Source organism: Macaca nemestrina, chromosome 15 (assembly GCF_043159975.1).
Source record: "Macaca nemestrina isolate mMacNem1 chromosome 15, mMacNem.hap1, whole genome shotgun sequence".
NCBI classification, from domain to species: Eukaryota; Metazoa; Chordata; class Mammalia; order Primates; family Cercopithecidae; genus Macaca; species Macaca nemestrina.
The window spans coordinates 60,925,385-60,942,271 of record NC_092139.1 but is presented as its reverse complement, the minus strand read 5'-3'; the positions used below and the strand labels follow the sequence as shown (position 1 = coordinate 60,942,271).

General features: G+C 37.5%; 1 protein-coding gene and 1 long non-coding RNA gene across 11 annotated transcripts in view; one reads left to right on the top strand and one right to left on the bottom strand.

The window, feature by feature from the left end:
* The window catches only part of LOC105465829 (putative ankyrin repeat domain-containing protein 20A2), an 83,892-nt gene that overhangs the window by 19,221 nt on the left and 47,784 nt on the right, over positions 1–16,887 (top strand). For 8 of the 10 annotated variants that reach the window (XR_011613673.1, XR_011613671.1, XR_011613672.1 and 5 more), the window contains 5 exons: positions 1,007–1,037; positions 3,700–3,769; positions 6,971–7,061; positions 13,878–13,908; positions 14,879–14,948. Coding sequence is in view for 1 of the 10 variants with exons in the window: in XM_071079785.1 (XP_070935886.1) it covers positions 1,007–1,037; positions 3,700–3,769; positions 6,971–7,061; positions 13,878–13,908; positions 14,879–14,948 (293 nt within the window). In the remaining 9 variants the exon portion in view is untranslated. The remainder of the gene's footprint in view (positions 1–1,006; positions 1,038–3,699; positions 3,770–6,970; positions 7,062–13,877; positions 13,909–14,878; positions 14,949–16,887) is intronic. The other 2 variants (XR_011613676.1, XR_011613675.1) reach the window with 2 other exon arrangements.
* Positions 704–5,320, bottom strand: LOC139358544 (uncharacterized). Its single transcript, XR_011613679.1, has 5 exons — positions 5,181–5,320; positions 4,940–5,061; positions 2,555–2,838; positions 1,567–1,829; positions 704–1,027 (listed from the first exon to the last, which is right to left on the bottom strand). It is a non-coding gene; the product is annotated as an uncharacterized lncRNA (long non-coding RNA).

Genomic DNA, 16,887 nt, shown 5'->3' with positions numbered 1-16,887 from the left:
GTTTTATCCTAAACTGAACAGTTTGAACTGAAGAGCTAGAGAGGCTGTGTTGTGCTATAACAAAATAAGTGCAGTAGTTCCCCCTTAACTGTGGGAAATACATTCCAAGACTCCCAGTAGATGCATGGAACCGCAAATAGTACTGAATCACAAACTGTTTTTTCCTATGCATACCTATCTATGATAAAGTTTAATTTATAAATTAAATTAAATCTGATTGTGTCTGCCGATAGGGTGTGAGAATTGAATGGTGTCATCAGCAGGAATGATTTTTGCTTGTTGGGGAAAATCTCTCCACACATGTGGTCACAGAAGCCTTCTTTGTAGATGATTGTTGCTGTGGCGTGAGGGCAGAGAAAACCCTGTCAAGTATGTCTTTCCGCACATATAGTGGATAACGGGTACTACTGAATACTCTGTTTTAACGGCCTCTCATATTTTGGTCCAGAAATCATGGTCTTTGACACTGTTGACTCATCACACCTGTTCTGCTAACAATACCATTTTTGCTCAATCTCATAGGGTTTGGCTAAAATGACTTGTGTACTGCAGTTCACTTGTAGATACTACGTTTTTATAAATTTATTCTTCTTTTCATCTAATAAATACAAAGGGAAGAGTTCTTACTGCATTAATTACTTACCAATAGGTATAATTAATGTTAATTCTAGTAAAGTCCCAGGCACGCTCCCAAAGGAATGCTTTATAACATAGCATCAGTCTTATGCTTAAAAAAAAGAAAAAAAAGCCAAAACAAAACAAATACAACAACAACAAAAACAGCATCTAAAGCATACACAAAAGTGTGCCCAATTGTTTTATGATGGTAGAGTCTTACTATGTTTCCTGAGCTGGTCTCAAACTTCTGGGTTCCTCAAGTGATCCTCCTGCCTCATCCTCCCAAATACTTTAGAGTACAGGCCTGCAGTGCTGTGCATTCTTATGCTTTTAATATTCTGTACATTTATTATTGATTTAAAATGCATTTTTCCTTTTTCTTTAATAGATGCTGGAAGTTCTGATGAATCTGCAGTCAGGTAGGATTTAATAGATGTAAACATTTATGTTAACTAAGGAAATAGAGATGGAAGAAACTAATATCTGTTGAGTGTTGTATTCTGGGCTAGACATCCTGCTATGTTCTATGCATTTATCATCTCATAAAGGCATCACAACATCTGTGTTCCTATAACCTACTGTTCATTCAGTAAACAACTATGGATTAGAGCAGTTGATTGATTGCCTCATGATCCCATAGTTAACAAAGAAGCTGGCCCACAACGTGACCGTCAGCCTGCCTGCCTTCCAAATCCCTTCTCTTGCTCCTCAGCATAGATTGATAGACATCTGTGCAGCCATTGGATCAAGGTATAGGTCTGAATCAGTTTAATCAGATTCATTAATTCAATTAATGCCTAAATTAGTGAGAGTTTAAATACCTTAAACTCTCATTGAAGGTTATTGTTAGAATGTGGTTAGTCCAAGAGTTTGTCCTAATAAATTTGACAATTTCAGTGGTAACCGGTATCTTATTTTTACCATCAAAGGCTTTAAGGCAGAACTTACTTAGCTTTGGCCATAGGACTGGAAGTTTTACAAAAGTAAGTTTAGGCAAGTCTTAGAGAGAAATGATTTGACTTCCCAGTTTGGTTTTCCATTTAGGCCAGGAGTTCTGTTGACTTCCATAATACTTTTTAAAGTCTTGTTTCTTTTTCCATGACTTTTCTATAATCTTGTCTTGATTTTTAATGCTTTCCTCTCTGTTTTTTTTGTGTTTCTTTTGTTCTATTATTTTTTCAAATTCTGTTGGCTATGTACTCCCAGTTTTCCTATAGACAGAATCAAGAGGACATAGAATTACAGAATGTTAAGGAATCTTAGAATGAATTAAAATACCTCCTAGTATTTTTACCTGTGTTGAATATTCCGGTTAAGTGATTCTGTAGATAGAGAATGTGAGGCTCAAAGAGATTAGTGTGCTTTTTTTAGACATAGCAATTGGCAGAAATGAGATTTGAACTCATTTTAAAGCCCAGTAGAAACAGGAGTGAGTCTGGTGCACACAGTGGATAGAATGAGAATGGAATTAGCTGGTGAACCCAATGGAAGTAGGTAATAATGGAATGAGCAGGGGAAAGCCACGTTTGAAGAGAAACAACACTGGATTGTGTAGGAGTATGAAGTCTTCACTAAGAGATGAAAATATTGGGGTTTATGACAAGTTTGATAAAGATAAATTATAAAGATGAAAGACACAAGAAATTTGGGAATTATCTACAAAGGCACATTACAATAGAAGGTTCAAGGGAGCTCTAAAAAGTTTGCTGTTTTTTTTTTTTTTTTTTTAATCAAGGACCGACAAACTTGACGATTTTTACTGAAATATGCTAAAACATTTTGAGACACTGGGAGGAGTGTCTGCAGCAGACAGAAATGTGGTATCATCTGCTTCCATCCTGACTTACAGAGGGGTGGCTTCGAGCCCCTGGAGTACTAAGAGGCTGGAGACTGCTGAACTACATAGATATGTGGTACAGGGCAGGTGCCTCCTTACCTCTGCCTCTGTTCCCAATTCACTGATGTCCTTCCCATGTCCATGTAGGCTGGGTCAGGGGCATGATTGTCTGGCAAATCAGTCATGGAGTTCAGTTGGGTAGTTGGCAGTGTGTCTGTGCTGGGGGAAGGTGACGGAGACTCCAGTTGGCTTGCTTTTTAGGATGAGGGATATAGAGATTTGTTACTCCTGGTCATTTGAGGCCATCCTTTCCGGAATCTGTGCTTTCATAGACTGAAGAGTTGAAGATTGAAGACTTCTATGGAGCCCTGCAGTAGTGGAATCTGAAAGTGGGTGCCCATAGGAAGAAAGATATTTAGATAGTACTTACAGAAATAGAGGTACAACTACCAGGACTCTGTATTTCCTGCAGTCTCTCTCCATGGATGTCTGAGTGCCTATGAAAATTTTTAATGGCTTATTAGCTTATGTGGACCTGAATAAGGTAGTACCTATAGAGTGAAAATAATGGGATTTTATAATTATTAGTGTTTTAATCTTTCTGGGAAAAGTATTCTCAATAAGAATATACACCTTTGTTATTTGACTTTTGTACATTTAGCTTTCATACATTTCAAATATTGCAGGAGATTCCCTATACTGATTTAGGGCAAAGGAAAGCAATAGGACCTTCCTCAGTGGGTTCCATGCTGAGGAATCAAGACTGCCATTTTGAAGTGAAGCAGATTAGTCTCTTAAGGAGAGATAGATCAAGGAAAAGAGACAGTGGATCTTTCTACCTTGTTTTAAGTCGTCAGTTTTCTTCCAGTTTAGGTAACAACATTTATGTCATCCATTAATTGAATTTTAAGCTCAGCTTCAGGACAGATAATTTGTGCGTGTAAATTACTGTCAGGCTCTGCCAATATATTGACTGTCACTATTTGTTATAAAGCTCAAGGTCAGTTTTCATAGAATATTTTATAGATTTAGACAGATGGAGGCAGAAATAGGTAACTAAAATCTATTTTTAGAACAGAGGCCATATTTTAATTGCATCAAGAATCATTATTTAATATATGGATCACCGACCTTTCCCCAGATTATGTCTTTTGTTTGAGGGGGAAGCTGGATATAAACTGGCAATTATAAAAATTGTAAGGAAATCAACTTGCCCATTTTCATTGTGTGTTTTTGGTCTCAAGCATTTTCCATGAACTGTGTGTGGATTCGTTGCCTACATCGGATGACGAAGACATGAGTGTTGCTGCTAAGGTAAAGTGGTGTCTTGTAAAATTAATTTTCTCACTCTGAATCTAGTTTTGCACAGTATTTACTTTTCAAATTTAGCAGTGGTTTACCTGTCATTGTTTTATGATGATAATGGAAAGTTGGTCAGAGAAAAACACACATGTGGCTAGCTGATTCAAAAAATTTGTTTATCTTTGGTAACTAACAAAAATTGACAAGTACTGTGACAGGGTGGGAGCTGTGAACTGGAAAATAAGTAGTGACAGGAAAGTTGCATTAGTAAATGCTTTCCCTGATAGAGGAAATATGAAATTTGGTTAAGGTTTATTTGGATAAATAGTAGCACTTTGACTTTTTAGTCATACAAGTGTGACTTTCATACTATTTATGCCTCTATAAATCTTCAGTGTTCAAATGATTTGCAGTAATCATGGACCCCTCTGGTACTTTTTGGTGGTGAAAATGTCCAGGACATAGCATAGAGCTTTTTCTTGGAAACTTATTATTTTGATATCATATAGTTTCTAGGGGAGATTGTTTCTCTACCTATATTATTCTGTAGTGAGACTAAAATAATATTAAAAATTGTAGAAAAATGGCTGAGTGTGGTGGTATACACCTGTGGTCCCTGCTGCTTGGGAGTTTGAAGCAGGAAGATTACTTGAGCCCAGGAGTTTGAGAACGGCCTGGGCAACATAACAAGAATGTATCTGATTTAAAAATATAAATTATGGAAATGTAGACATTTAAATTTATGTTCTCAAAATTTGTATCGCAAAGGGATTTTTGTGTGTTTTATGAGTTGTCCATGAAGAGTTTATATAAAACACTTCCTCTAATTGAATAACATATTTTGCTGCAAATAACCAGTTCTAGAAGCAGAGACTCTTAATACCAATATAGTAAGACTTTAACATCATAATTTTATCATCGTAGTTTATTGAAAATATTTACTTGGCCGGGTTCAGTGGCTCATGCCTGTAACCCCAGCACTTTGGGAGGCTGAGGTGCATAGATCACCTGAGTTCGGTAGATCACCTGAGGCCATGAGTTCGAGATCAGCCTGGCCAGCGAGGTGAAACCCTGTCTCAAAAAAAACAAAACAAAACAAAACAAAAAAAAACTCCACACACAGAAAAATTAGCCAGGCATGAAATACTATCACAGAAATACTTACATAATCTAGGAACATACCTGTGTTCCCAGCTGCTCAGGAGGCCAAGGGAGGAGAATCACTTGAACCCGGCAGGCAGAGGTTGCAGCGAACCAAGATCGCACCATTGCACTCCAGCCTGGGGGACAGAGCTAGACTACATCTGAAAAAATGAAATAAAATAATATAACCACTCAAAGTCCTTATACCACACTCTGAAATTTCAAATTTTGAAGTTTTGATATTTAGTTGTTTAAATAATCATTGGAAGCTGCTGCATACCATAAGCTACTGGAGGTCAGTAAACACATTTGTGTCTCTCCTGGAGTGCCTAGAATACAGTCTTCCATGTAAGAAGCATTTTAATTGTTGTTTTTTGAGATGGGGTTTCACTCTGTCCCCCAGGTTGGAGGGCACTGGTGAGATGTTGGCTCACTTTGATCTCTCTTTCCTGGACTCAGGTGATCCTCACACCTCAGCCATCCAAGTAGTTGAAATTATTGTCCTATGTCACATTAGACCTGTGTCACCATGCTTGGCTGACTTTTGAACAGGCAGGGTTTTGCCTTGTTGCCCAGGCTGGTCTTTAACCTTTGGGCTCAAGTGTTCTGCCCACCTCAGCCTCTCATAGTGCTGAGGTTACAGACAGGAGACATTCAGCCTTAATAGTTGTTTAGTCTGAATAAATAGACAAGTGAATTTTTATGTAATAGAATATTGTAAGTAATATATCTAATGTGTCTAATGATTAAATATTGTATTGAAAATATTGCTTACATTTGTATTATTTGTTAGTATTTAAAGGTGTATAAGTTTTGATGTGTTATGTTGAGAAATTATGCCATAAATAAAAAGGAAATAAATTAGAAATAGGTCGTCAGCAGCAAAGAGGGTTACAATATATTTTCTAGTATCATTCAACTGGAATGTTAAAATTGTGATATTACATTAACATTTCTTAAATGTTTTATAAGCCTCAACTCATGTTCTAGTAAATATACCATTTCAAGCCATACATTACTCTTTAGTATTCTGGTGACCAAATCTTTTCCCGGGTGGAAATTTGATGAAAAGTTCCAGGTTTCCCTCTGTTGTAATAATGTTCTTTAGGGTAGTGGTAGATGACCATATTTAGCTACTTGAATGTCTTAGAGTAATAAACTCTATCACAGAAATACTTACATAAACTACTTGTAGCATAAATATTAATTAGCATTATTCGGGACATGAAAGACCAAAACACTCTATAATAGATCTATTTCTCCATGTATTTTATGGTACTTCATGTTGTTTCTTTTCTTTCTTGACTTAAGCTCATATTTCATTGACCAATTAGGCTTGTTTTTCATTTGTATCTCTGTTCTCACATTTTAAATAGAAACTTCTGGGGAGTCAGGGTCTTTCTCTGTTCCCCAGTCTGGACTGCAGTGGCATGATCTTGGTTCACTACAGTCTCCACCTCTCAGGCTCAAGTGATCCTCCCACATCAGCCTCCTGAGCAGCTGGGATACAGGCACAGACCATCATGCCTGACTCCTTTTTGTATTTCTGTGTAGAGATGTATTCCCATTATGTTGCCCAGGCTGGTCTCAAACTCCTGAACTCAAGCAATCCACTCACCTTGGCCTTGCAAAGGGCTGGGATTACAGATATGAGCCACCACGTCTGGGCAACATTGGGGTTTATTTAAAGGAATTGATTACGGCTGGGTGTGCTAGTGCACACTGGTTATCTCAACAGTTTGGGAGGCAGAAGTGGAAGGTTTGCTTGAGCCTAGGAGGTTGAGACCAGCCTGGGCAGTATAATGAGGCCTTGTCTCTACAAAAGTAACAATAAATACATTAGCCTGGCATGATGGTATGCACCTGTAGTTCCAGCTATCAGGAAGTTTAGGTGGGAAGATTGCCTGAGGTCAGGAGGTTGAGACCACAGTGAGCCATAATGATGCCACTGCATTCTAGCCCTGGGTTGACAGAATGAGACCCAGTTTCACAATAAGAGAATGATAAGAATCTCTTGATGCAACCCATTATAATTTTTTAAATGGAAACTAACTCTTGATATTTCCTTAGAAGTGTGTCCCCAAGTATGTGTCACAGCCTTTACCTGGACCTTCCCATGAAAAAGGCAATGGAATAGTCAGTGGAAAAGGAAAAGGAGAAGGTGAGAACTGGATTTTGTTTTAAAAGTCATTTAATGGAATGTTTCTTTTAGAATATGAGCACTAATATAGTCTACTAGCTAAAGAAAATGTCCTATTAAGTATAATAAGTAAAGGAGAATTAAAATGGTGATAACCAAGGGTCAGCTATTGATTCTATTGGGAGCACCACTGAAGGAGCTGAGTTCTGAGTTCCATTTTAAGATACTCTAAAAACTGAGGTAAGTCAGGAGAGAAGGAGGAGGAAATGAATAAAAGAGAAAGAAAGAATGAAGAGGGCAGAGTGTACACGGAATAAATTTTAAAAAGCATATGCGGGTATATGTAATGGAAGGTGGTAAAGTCAAATTGATCTGTAGAAGAAGGAAGAACAGGGTGTTAGAAATAGGAAAGAAGATAAAGTGAGCTTCCAGTACGAAAATGTGTCAGTGAATTAGAGTAACATTTTCCTACTCTTGCTGTCATCCTCACTACTGGGGAGGCATTAAGGATTGAGGTACTTTACCACACAGACATGGGTTTTATCTACCATAGATGAATATCACCGTAAATGGTCAGCCATGAATGGCTATAATTTAGTTTTATAGAAAATGGTGTAAATTCATGGGATAGTATCCTATAGGCCAAATTAACATAGTTCAAAAGAATAGTGTTGGGTGATTTATGGAGAAGACATTAAGTAGAGATGGTATTGCCTGATTAAAGGTTCATTAGAAACATTATGGCTTATAATGTAGTATTAAATTCAGGGACATAGTAGGGAAGAAATTGACGCTAGGCCAAACAGGGCAATTAGGGTAAACCAATATGCAAGCACATCAGTGTAGAAAAGGGCATTCAAATTGTCGTGAATTAGTTGAGGAGCTTCTGGAAAGTGCACATTCTGATTCAGCAGGTATGGGATTCTGTATTTCTCATGAGTACTCAGGTGATGTTGGTGCTGGTCCCTGGACATAGCCCTGAATAACAAGGGAATAGCCTTCCTTTAGAGAAATCTGGAAAAAGAACTATTGGAGAGCAATTTAAAAAATAACAGAATCCAGGGAAAGTATTGATTTCCTTTTATTTCTGAGCATGATTCTAGCCACAGGTGAAGGAGAATGAGATGAGAAGAGAGATTACAGGTGTATACTACTCCTGAACACAGATGACAACAGTGGTCACAATGATCGATAAAAAGCAGCTAGGAAGGGAAGCATCAGGATGACAGATCTAAAAATCACTTTTTCAAAGGAAGAGGGATTGTGAAAGGACAAGGAGGGAGGAAAGAAAGATATTTGCTTGGTTCTTGGGAGTTAAAGCCAAGTAAACTTGAGATGAGTCACTTCCAGTTGCTTTGGCATATGGCCAGTCTCACAAGAGAGGTTATTGCTGTGGAGAGTACTGGAGGCAGGAGGGAGTGCTAGACTTGGGGTAAACTCCACAGCTCATTTCACTTCATAACTGTCAGGCCTCAGAGAGAGAAGTTTCACTGACATGAGCGAATAAGATGTGATTAAGTTGCATATAGATGCTTTGGCTAATTTTTTTTTGAGACAGCTAGTTATTTGATATAATAGCTGTTTCATAAATGTCCTTTACAGTGTAAGATAATATACCAAACTTAGTTAATTTTAGATGCAATCATATTATAAAATTCATTCTGCGAATACCAAATTTCTCATTTTCAATAAATACTGCACTGATTTTGCAATATAACAGTGTATTCATATCCAGCAAATCTGTGGTATTTCAGTGTTTTCTTTTTTGGTAAATATTTTGATATTTTTAACTGATTCTACATGGTTTATGTGATGGTTTTATGGACCGCCTTATGAGTGGATCAAAGAGCTGTAATTTAAGGCCGAACAAGGGGATAGGAGAAATGTAGGTGCTGCAGTAGCCCATGTGGTCATGGGAAAAATGAATATTTTATTTAGCTGTGATTTCATAAGTGTGTATAACAGCTGATCAATTTAGAACACTGTCTTTGATGAGAGGTGAATTGCACGTTCACCTGAACTGTCATCTCAACTGTGTATTTCCTCAGCGACAGGACATGGGGAATTTATCTGTGGTGTGCTGGCAGCAATGCCTCTGATGTGTTGAGTGAAAATACTCTGTACCTTCACCTTTAGCCTTGACATTGATACCCTCAGGTTTGATTTCCTCATCTGTTTAATGGTCTCTTTTCTCCTCATCAGCCCATGTGTTTACAGTGATATCCAGGCTTTTCTGTTTTAGGTATAGGCATTTGAAACATAATGTCACTATTGAAATGTAAACTGAGTTTTAGGAATCCTATATTCCTATTTTCCTCATTATATTTCTGTCATGTTGCTGTCCTAGGCAAGGAAAAGAAGAAGCCAAGAATTACCCTCAAAACTTTAAGTAATTATATACAAACCTTTGGTCTATATTTAAGTCTTCACATGTGAATTCTGAAGGTATTCGTGCATTGAGGGAAGATCATCTCAGTTTAATGAAGGCAGTTTTTAATTTAATGTATATTCATTATATTGCTTTTTGAACATTTTGTCTCTAGTACACAGAAACACACTATAATGTCATGGGTATTTGACCTTAATGTGTTCATGCACAAACTTAGTTATTCAAATATTTTCTTATCCCTCAAGAATCTGTTCACAGGAAGTGGTGGATAACACATCCTACAATTTGGATGCAATTCTTTCATCTTTTTGACTTGTTTTGTGATGAACTGCTTTTAATGGATGAACCATTTTTTTAGTTTTAGGAGAAACACAGAAAAAGATTAGAAGCAAGTAAAGAGGAACTCTATGATCAGTAGTAGACTATTATAGTACATTCTCAATAGTACTATGTTTTTCTCCAGTTATACAATTTACTTGAATGATGCACAATTAATCAATTATTATTTTTATAGGAGATGGGGTCTCTCTATGTTGCCTTGGCTAGAATACCGTGTCTATTCATTGGTGCATTCATAGCTCACTGTATCCTTGAACTCCTGGGCTCAAGCAGTCCTCCTATAGTAGCTGGGACTACAATTTTGTGTGGTTACATCTGGCCTGATACACAATTATTTATTTATTTAGTTTTCATATAGGGTCACCCTCTGTTGCTGGTACTGGGGTACAGTGGTGCCATCTTGGCTCACTGCAACTTCTGCTTCTTGGCCTTAAGTGATCCTTTCACCTTTTACCTTAGCCTCCCAAGTAGCTGGGACTACAGGCATGTACCACCACACTTGGCTAATTTTCTTTTGAAGGTGTTGTTGTTGTTGTTGTTTGTTTCTTTGTTTCTGTGTTTGTTTGTTTAATAGATGAAGTCTCACTCTATTGCTCAGGTGGGTCTGGAACTTTGGGCTCAAGTGATCCTCCTGCCTCAGCCTCACAAAATGCTGGGATTTACAAGTGTGAGCCACTGCACCTGACCTGCACAATTATTATAAAAAGGAATTAAGCCCACTTCCGTTGCAGAAAATTGACCACCTTTTGGTTTTTTTCTAGAAACATTCATATTGTAGAACATATTGTCGATCACCCAGATTTTCTATTTTTTCAGTTAAAATTGGATTGCTGCTTATTTCACATTATTTTCTGACATTATCGTTTCATTTATTTCTTTTATGGCTTTATTCAATTGGATAGATATAGAAATATAAGACTTTCCAAGTCAAATATCAAGGGAAAAAAAGAAAAGGAAAACAGATTAGGGAAAGCTATTCTGTGAAATAACCACCTGATTACAGTTACATATATCATATCAACTTCATAAAAATCTTACACAATGCATTTGTGTCAAGGTTCCCCAAGAGCACCCCCAGGTTTGGTGGTTCACTAGAAAGACTCACAGGACTCAGGAAATAGTCATACTCAGATCTTTACTTGATTACAAGAAAGGGGGCAAGCAGAATTAGTAGAGGAAAAAGGTGCACGTGTCAAGTCTGGAGGAAACCAGGCACAAGCTTCCAGGAGTTCTCTCCTGTGGAGTTCCCAGGATCTGGGAATTCTCCCAGGCTCACATTTTGACAACATTTGTGCAGTGATATCTAGCAGTACCAGAGTCTCATTAGAGACTAAGTACCCAAGTGTTTCTATGGAGGTTACTCTCCCTGACATGTACCCCAATTCCAGACTCCTAGAAGGAAAGCAGCTGTTCAGAGTAACCACACTGTTTCTATAAAGACTTTAGACACAGTGAACCACTCTCCTTAGTGAATGGTGGAAACCCTTCTAGGCTCAAATGATTCTCCTGCCTCAGCCTCCCGAGTAGCTGAAATTAGAGGTGCCTACCATCATGCCCAGCTAATTTTTGTATTTTTAGTAGAAAAGAGGTTTTGCCATGTTGACCAGACTGGTCTTGAATTCATTTCCTCTGGCTGGTCTTGAACTCTTGACCTCATGTGATCCCCCTCCTTTACCTCCCAAAGTGCTGAGATTACAGGCATGAGCCACTGAGCCCAGTTGTGAATGTCTTTTTAAAATCAGTAACTTTATTTCTTAGAGCAGTTTTAGGTTCACAGCAAAATTGAGAGGAAGGTACAGAGATTTCTCATATATTCCATGCCTCCCACATGCATAGCGTCCCCCATGATTAGTATTTTCCACCAGAGTGGTACATTTGTTATCACTGATGAACTTACATTGACACATTATAATACATTCTAATCACTCAAAGTTCATAGTTTACATCAGGCTTCACTCTTGATGCTGTACATTCTGTGACCTTGGACAACTGTATAATGAATGATATGACATGTATCAATTACTGTAATATTATCGACAGAACAGTTTCACTACCCTAAAAGTTCTCTATACTATGCTTGTTCATCTCTCACTTTTACCCTAGCAACTCCTGGCAATCATTGATCTTTACTCTATCTTCATAGTTTTATTATTTTCAGAAGAGTACAGTGGATATCTTTTTGAATAGTTAAAAAATTAAAGCTCCATGGTAATTGAATGTAGTCATTTAAGATGTTCCTTGTCCTTTTTGTTTTCCTTTTGCTTCTTTATCACTGTAAGGAATGACATATGCTGATGAGATGTGCTTTACATACTCAGAAAACATGATTTGTATAGATGTTTGGGACATAATAGAAAGGGTTGAGGGAAAGGACACCATGCCGTGCCACACGGCACAAACTAGAATATCTTGCTGTATGATGTGGGTCCAGATAGACTCTCTAGCAATGGAAGGGGACAAGCACAAGGTGTTGGGCTTTATAAAAGTGGAATCACTAAGTCTGTCATACTTACCTTCGGTTACAGTTAAGACCAGGCAGTGAATGCTATAGGTAAATACATGTGTTCCTCACTGATCCTCTTCCTTTGAGGGATGAGGTTGACAACAGCCTGTAGTATGATGACATGACTCATCTACAACTAGATTCTGTCATGAGGGATGGTAAGGGAGTTTTGCTTGATGTGAGGTGAAAAAGAATTTTCTTCTCCTACTTGGGAGAAGAACAAGCATTGGAATATTCTGGTAGTAAAAGGTCATTGATAGTTTTCTTTCTATATATTTTTCACTTCAGATAATACTGCCCAGCAGCCTGCCACACCTCTCCAGTGTTTCTTAAGCTTCTCTCTGAATGTGGATAAGCTCTTAAAGGAGTGATGTTTCCAGTGGTTCTTTCTGTGGGAGGTAAAATGGCAGGTGAATTTGGGCCTTGTTATACATAGGGCAGAACAAATAGCTACAACTAAGGAAACCACCCAGCACCTTCTCCAGAAGAGTATTAGCCAGAGTAACACACCGATCTCTCTTCAGCTCTTCTCCACTGGTGGCTGGAAGGTCTTTGCAAGGATTCTTGTTTCTGGTCTGATTCCTGTGTTTTGCTGGCTTCTGGTGATATAGGGTATTTTATCCTAAACTGAACAGTTTGAACTGAAGAGCTAGAGAGGCTGTGTTGTGCTATAACAAAATAAGTGCCGTAGTTCCCTCTTAACTGTGGGAAGTACATTCCAAGACTCCCAGTGGATGCATGGAACCACGAATAGTACTGAATCACAAACTGGTTTTTCCTATACGTACATATGGATGACAAAGTTTAATTTATAAATTAAATTAAATCTGATTGTGTCTGCAGATAAGGTGTGAGAATTGAATGTTGTTATCAGCAGGAAAGATTTTTGCTTGTTGGGGGAAAATCTCTCCATGCTTTGTCACAGAAGCCTTCTTTGTAGATGATTGTTGCTGTGGCGTGAGGGCAGAGAAAACCCTGTCAAGTATGTCTTTCCACACATATAGTGGATAAGGGGTACTACTGTATACTCTGTTTTAATGGCCTCTCATATTTTGGTCCAGAAATCATGCTCTTTGACACTGTTGACTCATCACACCTGTTTTGCTAACAATACCATTTTTACTCCCTCTCATGGGGTGTGGCTGGGATGACTTGTGTACTGCAGGTTACATGTAGATACCAAATTTTATAAATTTATTCTTCTTTGCATCTAATAAATACAAAGGGGAGAGATCTTACTGCATTAATTACCTATCAATAGGTATAATTAATGTTAATTCTAATAAGGTCCCAGGCATGCTCCCAAAGGAATGCTTTATAACATAGCATCAGTCTTATGCTTTAAAAAAAGGAAACCAAAACAAAACAACAACAGCAAAAACAGCATCTAAAGCATACACATTAGTGTGCACATTTTTTCATGAAGGTAGAGTCTTACTATATTTCCCTAGCTGGTCTCAAATCTCTGGGTTCCTCAAGTGATCCTCCTGCCTCATCCTCCCACATAGTTTAGAGTACAGGCATGCATTGTTGTGCACTCTTATCCTTTTAATATTCTGTACATTTATTATTGATTTAAAATGCATTTTTCCTTTTTCTTTAATAGATGTTGGAAGTTCTGATGAATCTGCAGTCAGGTAGGATTTAATAGATGTAAACATTTATGTTAACTAAGGAAATAGAGATGGAAGAAACTAATATCTGTTGAGCGTTGTATTCTGGGCTAGACATCCTACTATGTTCTGTGCATTTATCATCTCATAAAGCCATCACAACATCTGTGTTCCTATAACCTACTATTTATTCAGTAAACAACTATGGATTAGTGCAGTCGATTAATTGCCTCATGATCCCATAGTTAACAAAGTAGCTGGCCCACAACTTGACCGTCAGCCTGCCTGCCTTCCAAATCCCTTCTCTTGCTCCTCAGCATAGATTGATAGACATCTGTGCAGCCATTGGATCAAGGTATAGGTCTGAATCAGTTTAATCAGATTCATTAATTCAATTAATGCCTAAATTAATGAGAGTTTAAATACCTTAAACTCTCATTGAAGGTTATTGTTAGAATGTGGTTAGTCCAAGAATCTGTCCTAATGAATTTTAAAATTTCCCTGGTAACCAGTATCTTATTTTTACCATCAAAGTCTTTAGGGCAGAACCTACTTAGCTTTGGCCGTAGGACTGGAAGTTTTACAAAAGTTGTTTTAAGTCATCACTATTCTTCCAGTTTAGGTAACAACATTTATGTCATCCATTAATTGAATTTTAAGCTCAGCTTCAGGACAGATAATTTGTGTGTGTAAATTACTGTCAGGCTCTGCCAATATATTGACTGTCACTATTTGTTATATAAAGCTCAAGGTCAGTTTTCATTGAATATTTTGTAGATTTAGACAGATGGAGGCAGAAATAGGTAACTAAAATCTCTTTTTAGAACAGAGGTCCTATTTTAATTTTATCAAGAATCATTATTTAATATATGGATCACTGACCTTTCCCCAGATTATGTCTTTTGTTTGAGGGGGAAGCTGGATATAAACTGGCAGTTATAAAAATTGTAAAGAAATCAACTTGCTCTTTTCATTGTGTGTTTTTGGTTTCAAGCATTTTCCATGAACTGCGTGTGGATTCATTGCCTACATTGGATGACAAAGACTTGAGTGTTGCTACTAAGGTAAAGTGGTGTCTTGTAAAATTAATTTTCTCACTCTGAATCTAGTTTTGCATAGTATTTACTTTTCAAGTTTAGCAGTGGTTTACCTGTCATTGTTTTATGGTGATAATGGAAAGTTGGTCAGAGAAAAACATACATATGGCTAGTTGATTCAAAAAATGTGTTTAACTTTGGTAACTAACAAAAATTGACAAGTACTGTGACCGGGTAGGAGCTTTGAACTGGAAAATAATAGTGATGGGAAAGTTGCATTAGTAAATGCTTCCCCAATAGAAGAAATATGAAATTTGGTTAAGGTTTATTTGGATAAATAGTAACACTTTGACTTTTAAATCATACAATTGTGACTTTCAGACTTTCATACTATTTATGCCTCTATAAATCTTCAGTGATCAAATGATTTGCAGTAATCATGGACCCCCTCTGGTACCTTTTAGTTGTGAAAATGTCCAGCACATAGCATAGAGCTTTTTCTTCTTGGAAACTTATTATTGTGTTATCATATAGTTTCTAGGAGAAACTGTTTCTCTACCTATATTATTGATTCTGTAGTGAGACTAAAATAATATTAAAAATTGTAGGAAAATTGCTGAGTGTGGTGGTGTGTACCTGTGGTCCCTCCTGCTTGGGAGTTTGAGGCAGGAAAATTGCTGGAGCCCAGGAGTTTGAGAACGGCCTGGGCAACATAACAAGAATATATCTGATTTAAAAATATAAATTGTGTAATGTAGAAATTTAAATTTGTGTTTTCAAGATTTTTATCGCAAAGGGATTTTTTTTGTGTTTTATGAGATGTCCATGAAGAGTTTATATAAAACATTTCATCTAATTTCATCTAATTGAATAACATGTATTTTGCTGCAAATAACCAGTTCTAGAAGCAGAGACTCTTAATACCAATATAGTAAGACTTTAACATCATAATTTTATCATCATAGTTTTTAAAAAATATTTACTTGGCTGCGTTCAGTGGCTCATGCCTGCAATCTTAGCACTTTGGGAGGCTGAGGTGGGTAGATCACCTGAGGTCAGGAGTTCAAGATCAGCCTGGCCAACGTGGTGAAACCTTGTCTCTAAATAAAAACACACAGAAAAATTAGCCGGGCATGATGGCACATGCCTGTGCTCCCAGCTGCTCAGGAGGCTGAGGCAGGAGAATCACTTGAACCCGGCAGGCAGAGGTTGCAGTGAAACAAGATCACACCATTGCACTCCAGCCTGGCTGACAGAGCTTGACTACATCTTTAAAAAATAAAATAAAATAAAATAAAATAACCACTCAAAGTCCTTATAAATAATCATTGGAAGCTCCTGCATACCATGAGCTCCTGGAGGTCAATAAACATACTTGTGTGTATCCTGGAGGGCCTAAAATACAGTCTTCTATGTAAGAAGCATTTTAATTATTGTTTTTTTAGATGGGGTTTCATTCTGTCCGCCAGGCTGGAGGGCACTGGTGAGATCTTGGCTCACTTCGATCTCTCTTTCCTGGGCTCAGGTGATCCTCACACCTCAGTCATCCAAGTAGTTGAAATTATAGACCTATGTCACGATAGACCTGTGTCACCATGCTTGGCTGAGTTTTCAAGAGACAGGGTTTTGCCTTGTTGCCCAGGCTGGTCTTTAACCATTGGGCTCAAGTGTTCTGCCCGCCTCAGCCTCTCATAGTGCTGACGTTACGGATTGAGATGTTCAGCCTCAATATTTGTTTAGTCTGAATAAAGAGACAAGTGAATTTTTAAATAATAGAATGTTATAAGTAATATACCTAATGTATCTAATAATTGAATATTGTATTTAAAATATTGCTTACATTTGTGTTATTGTTAATATTTAAAGTTATGTAACTTTTGAAGTGTTATGTTGAGGAATTATGCCATAAATAACAAGGAAATAAATTAGAAATAGGTCATCAGTAGCAAAGAGGGTTACAATATAT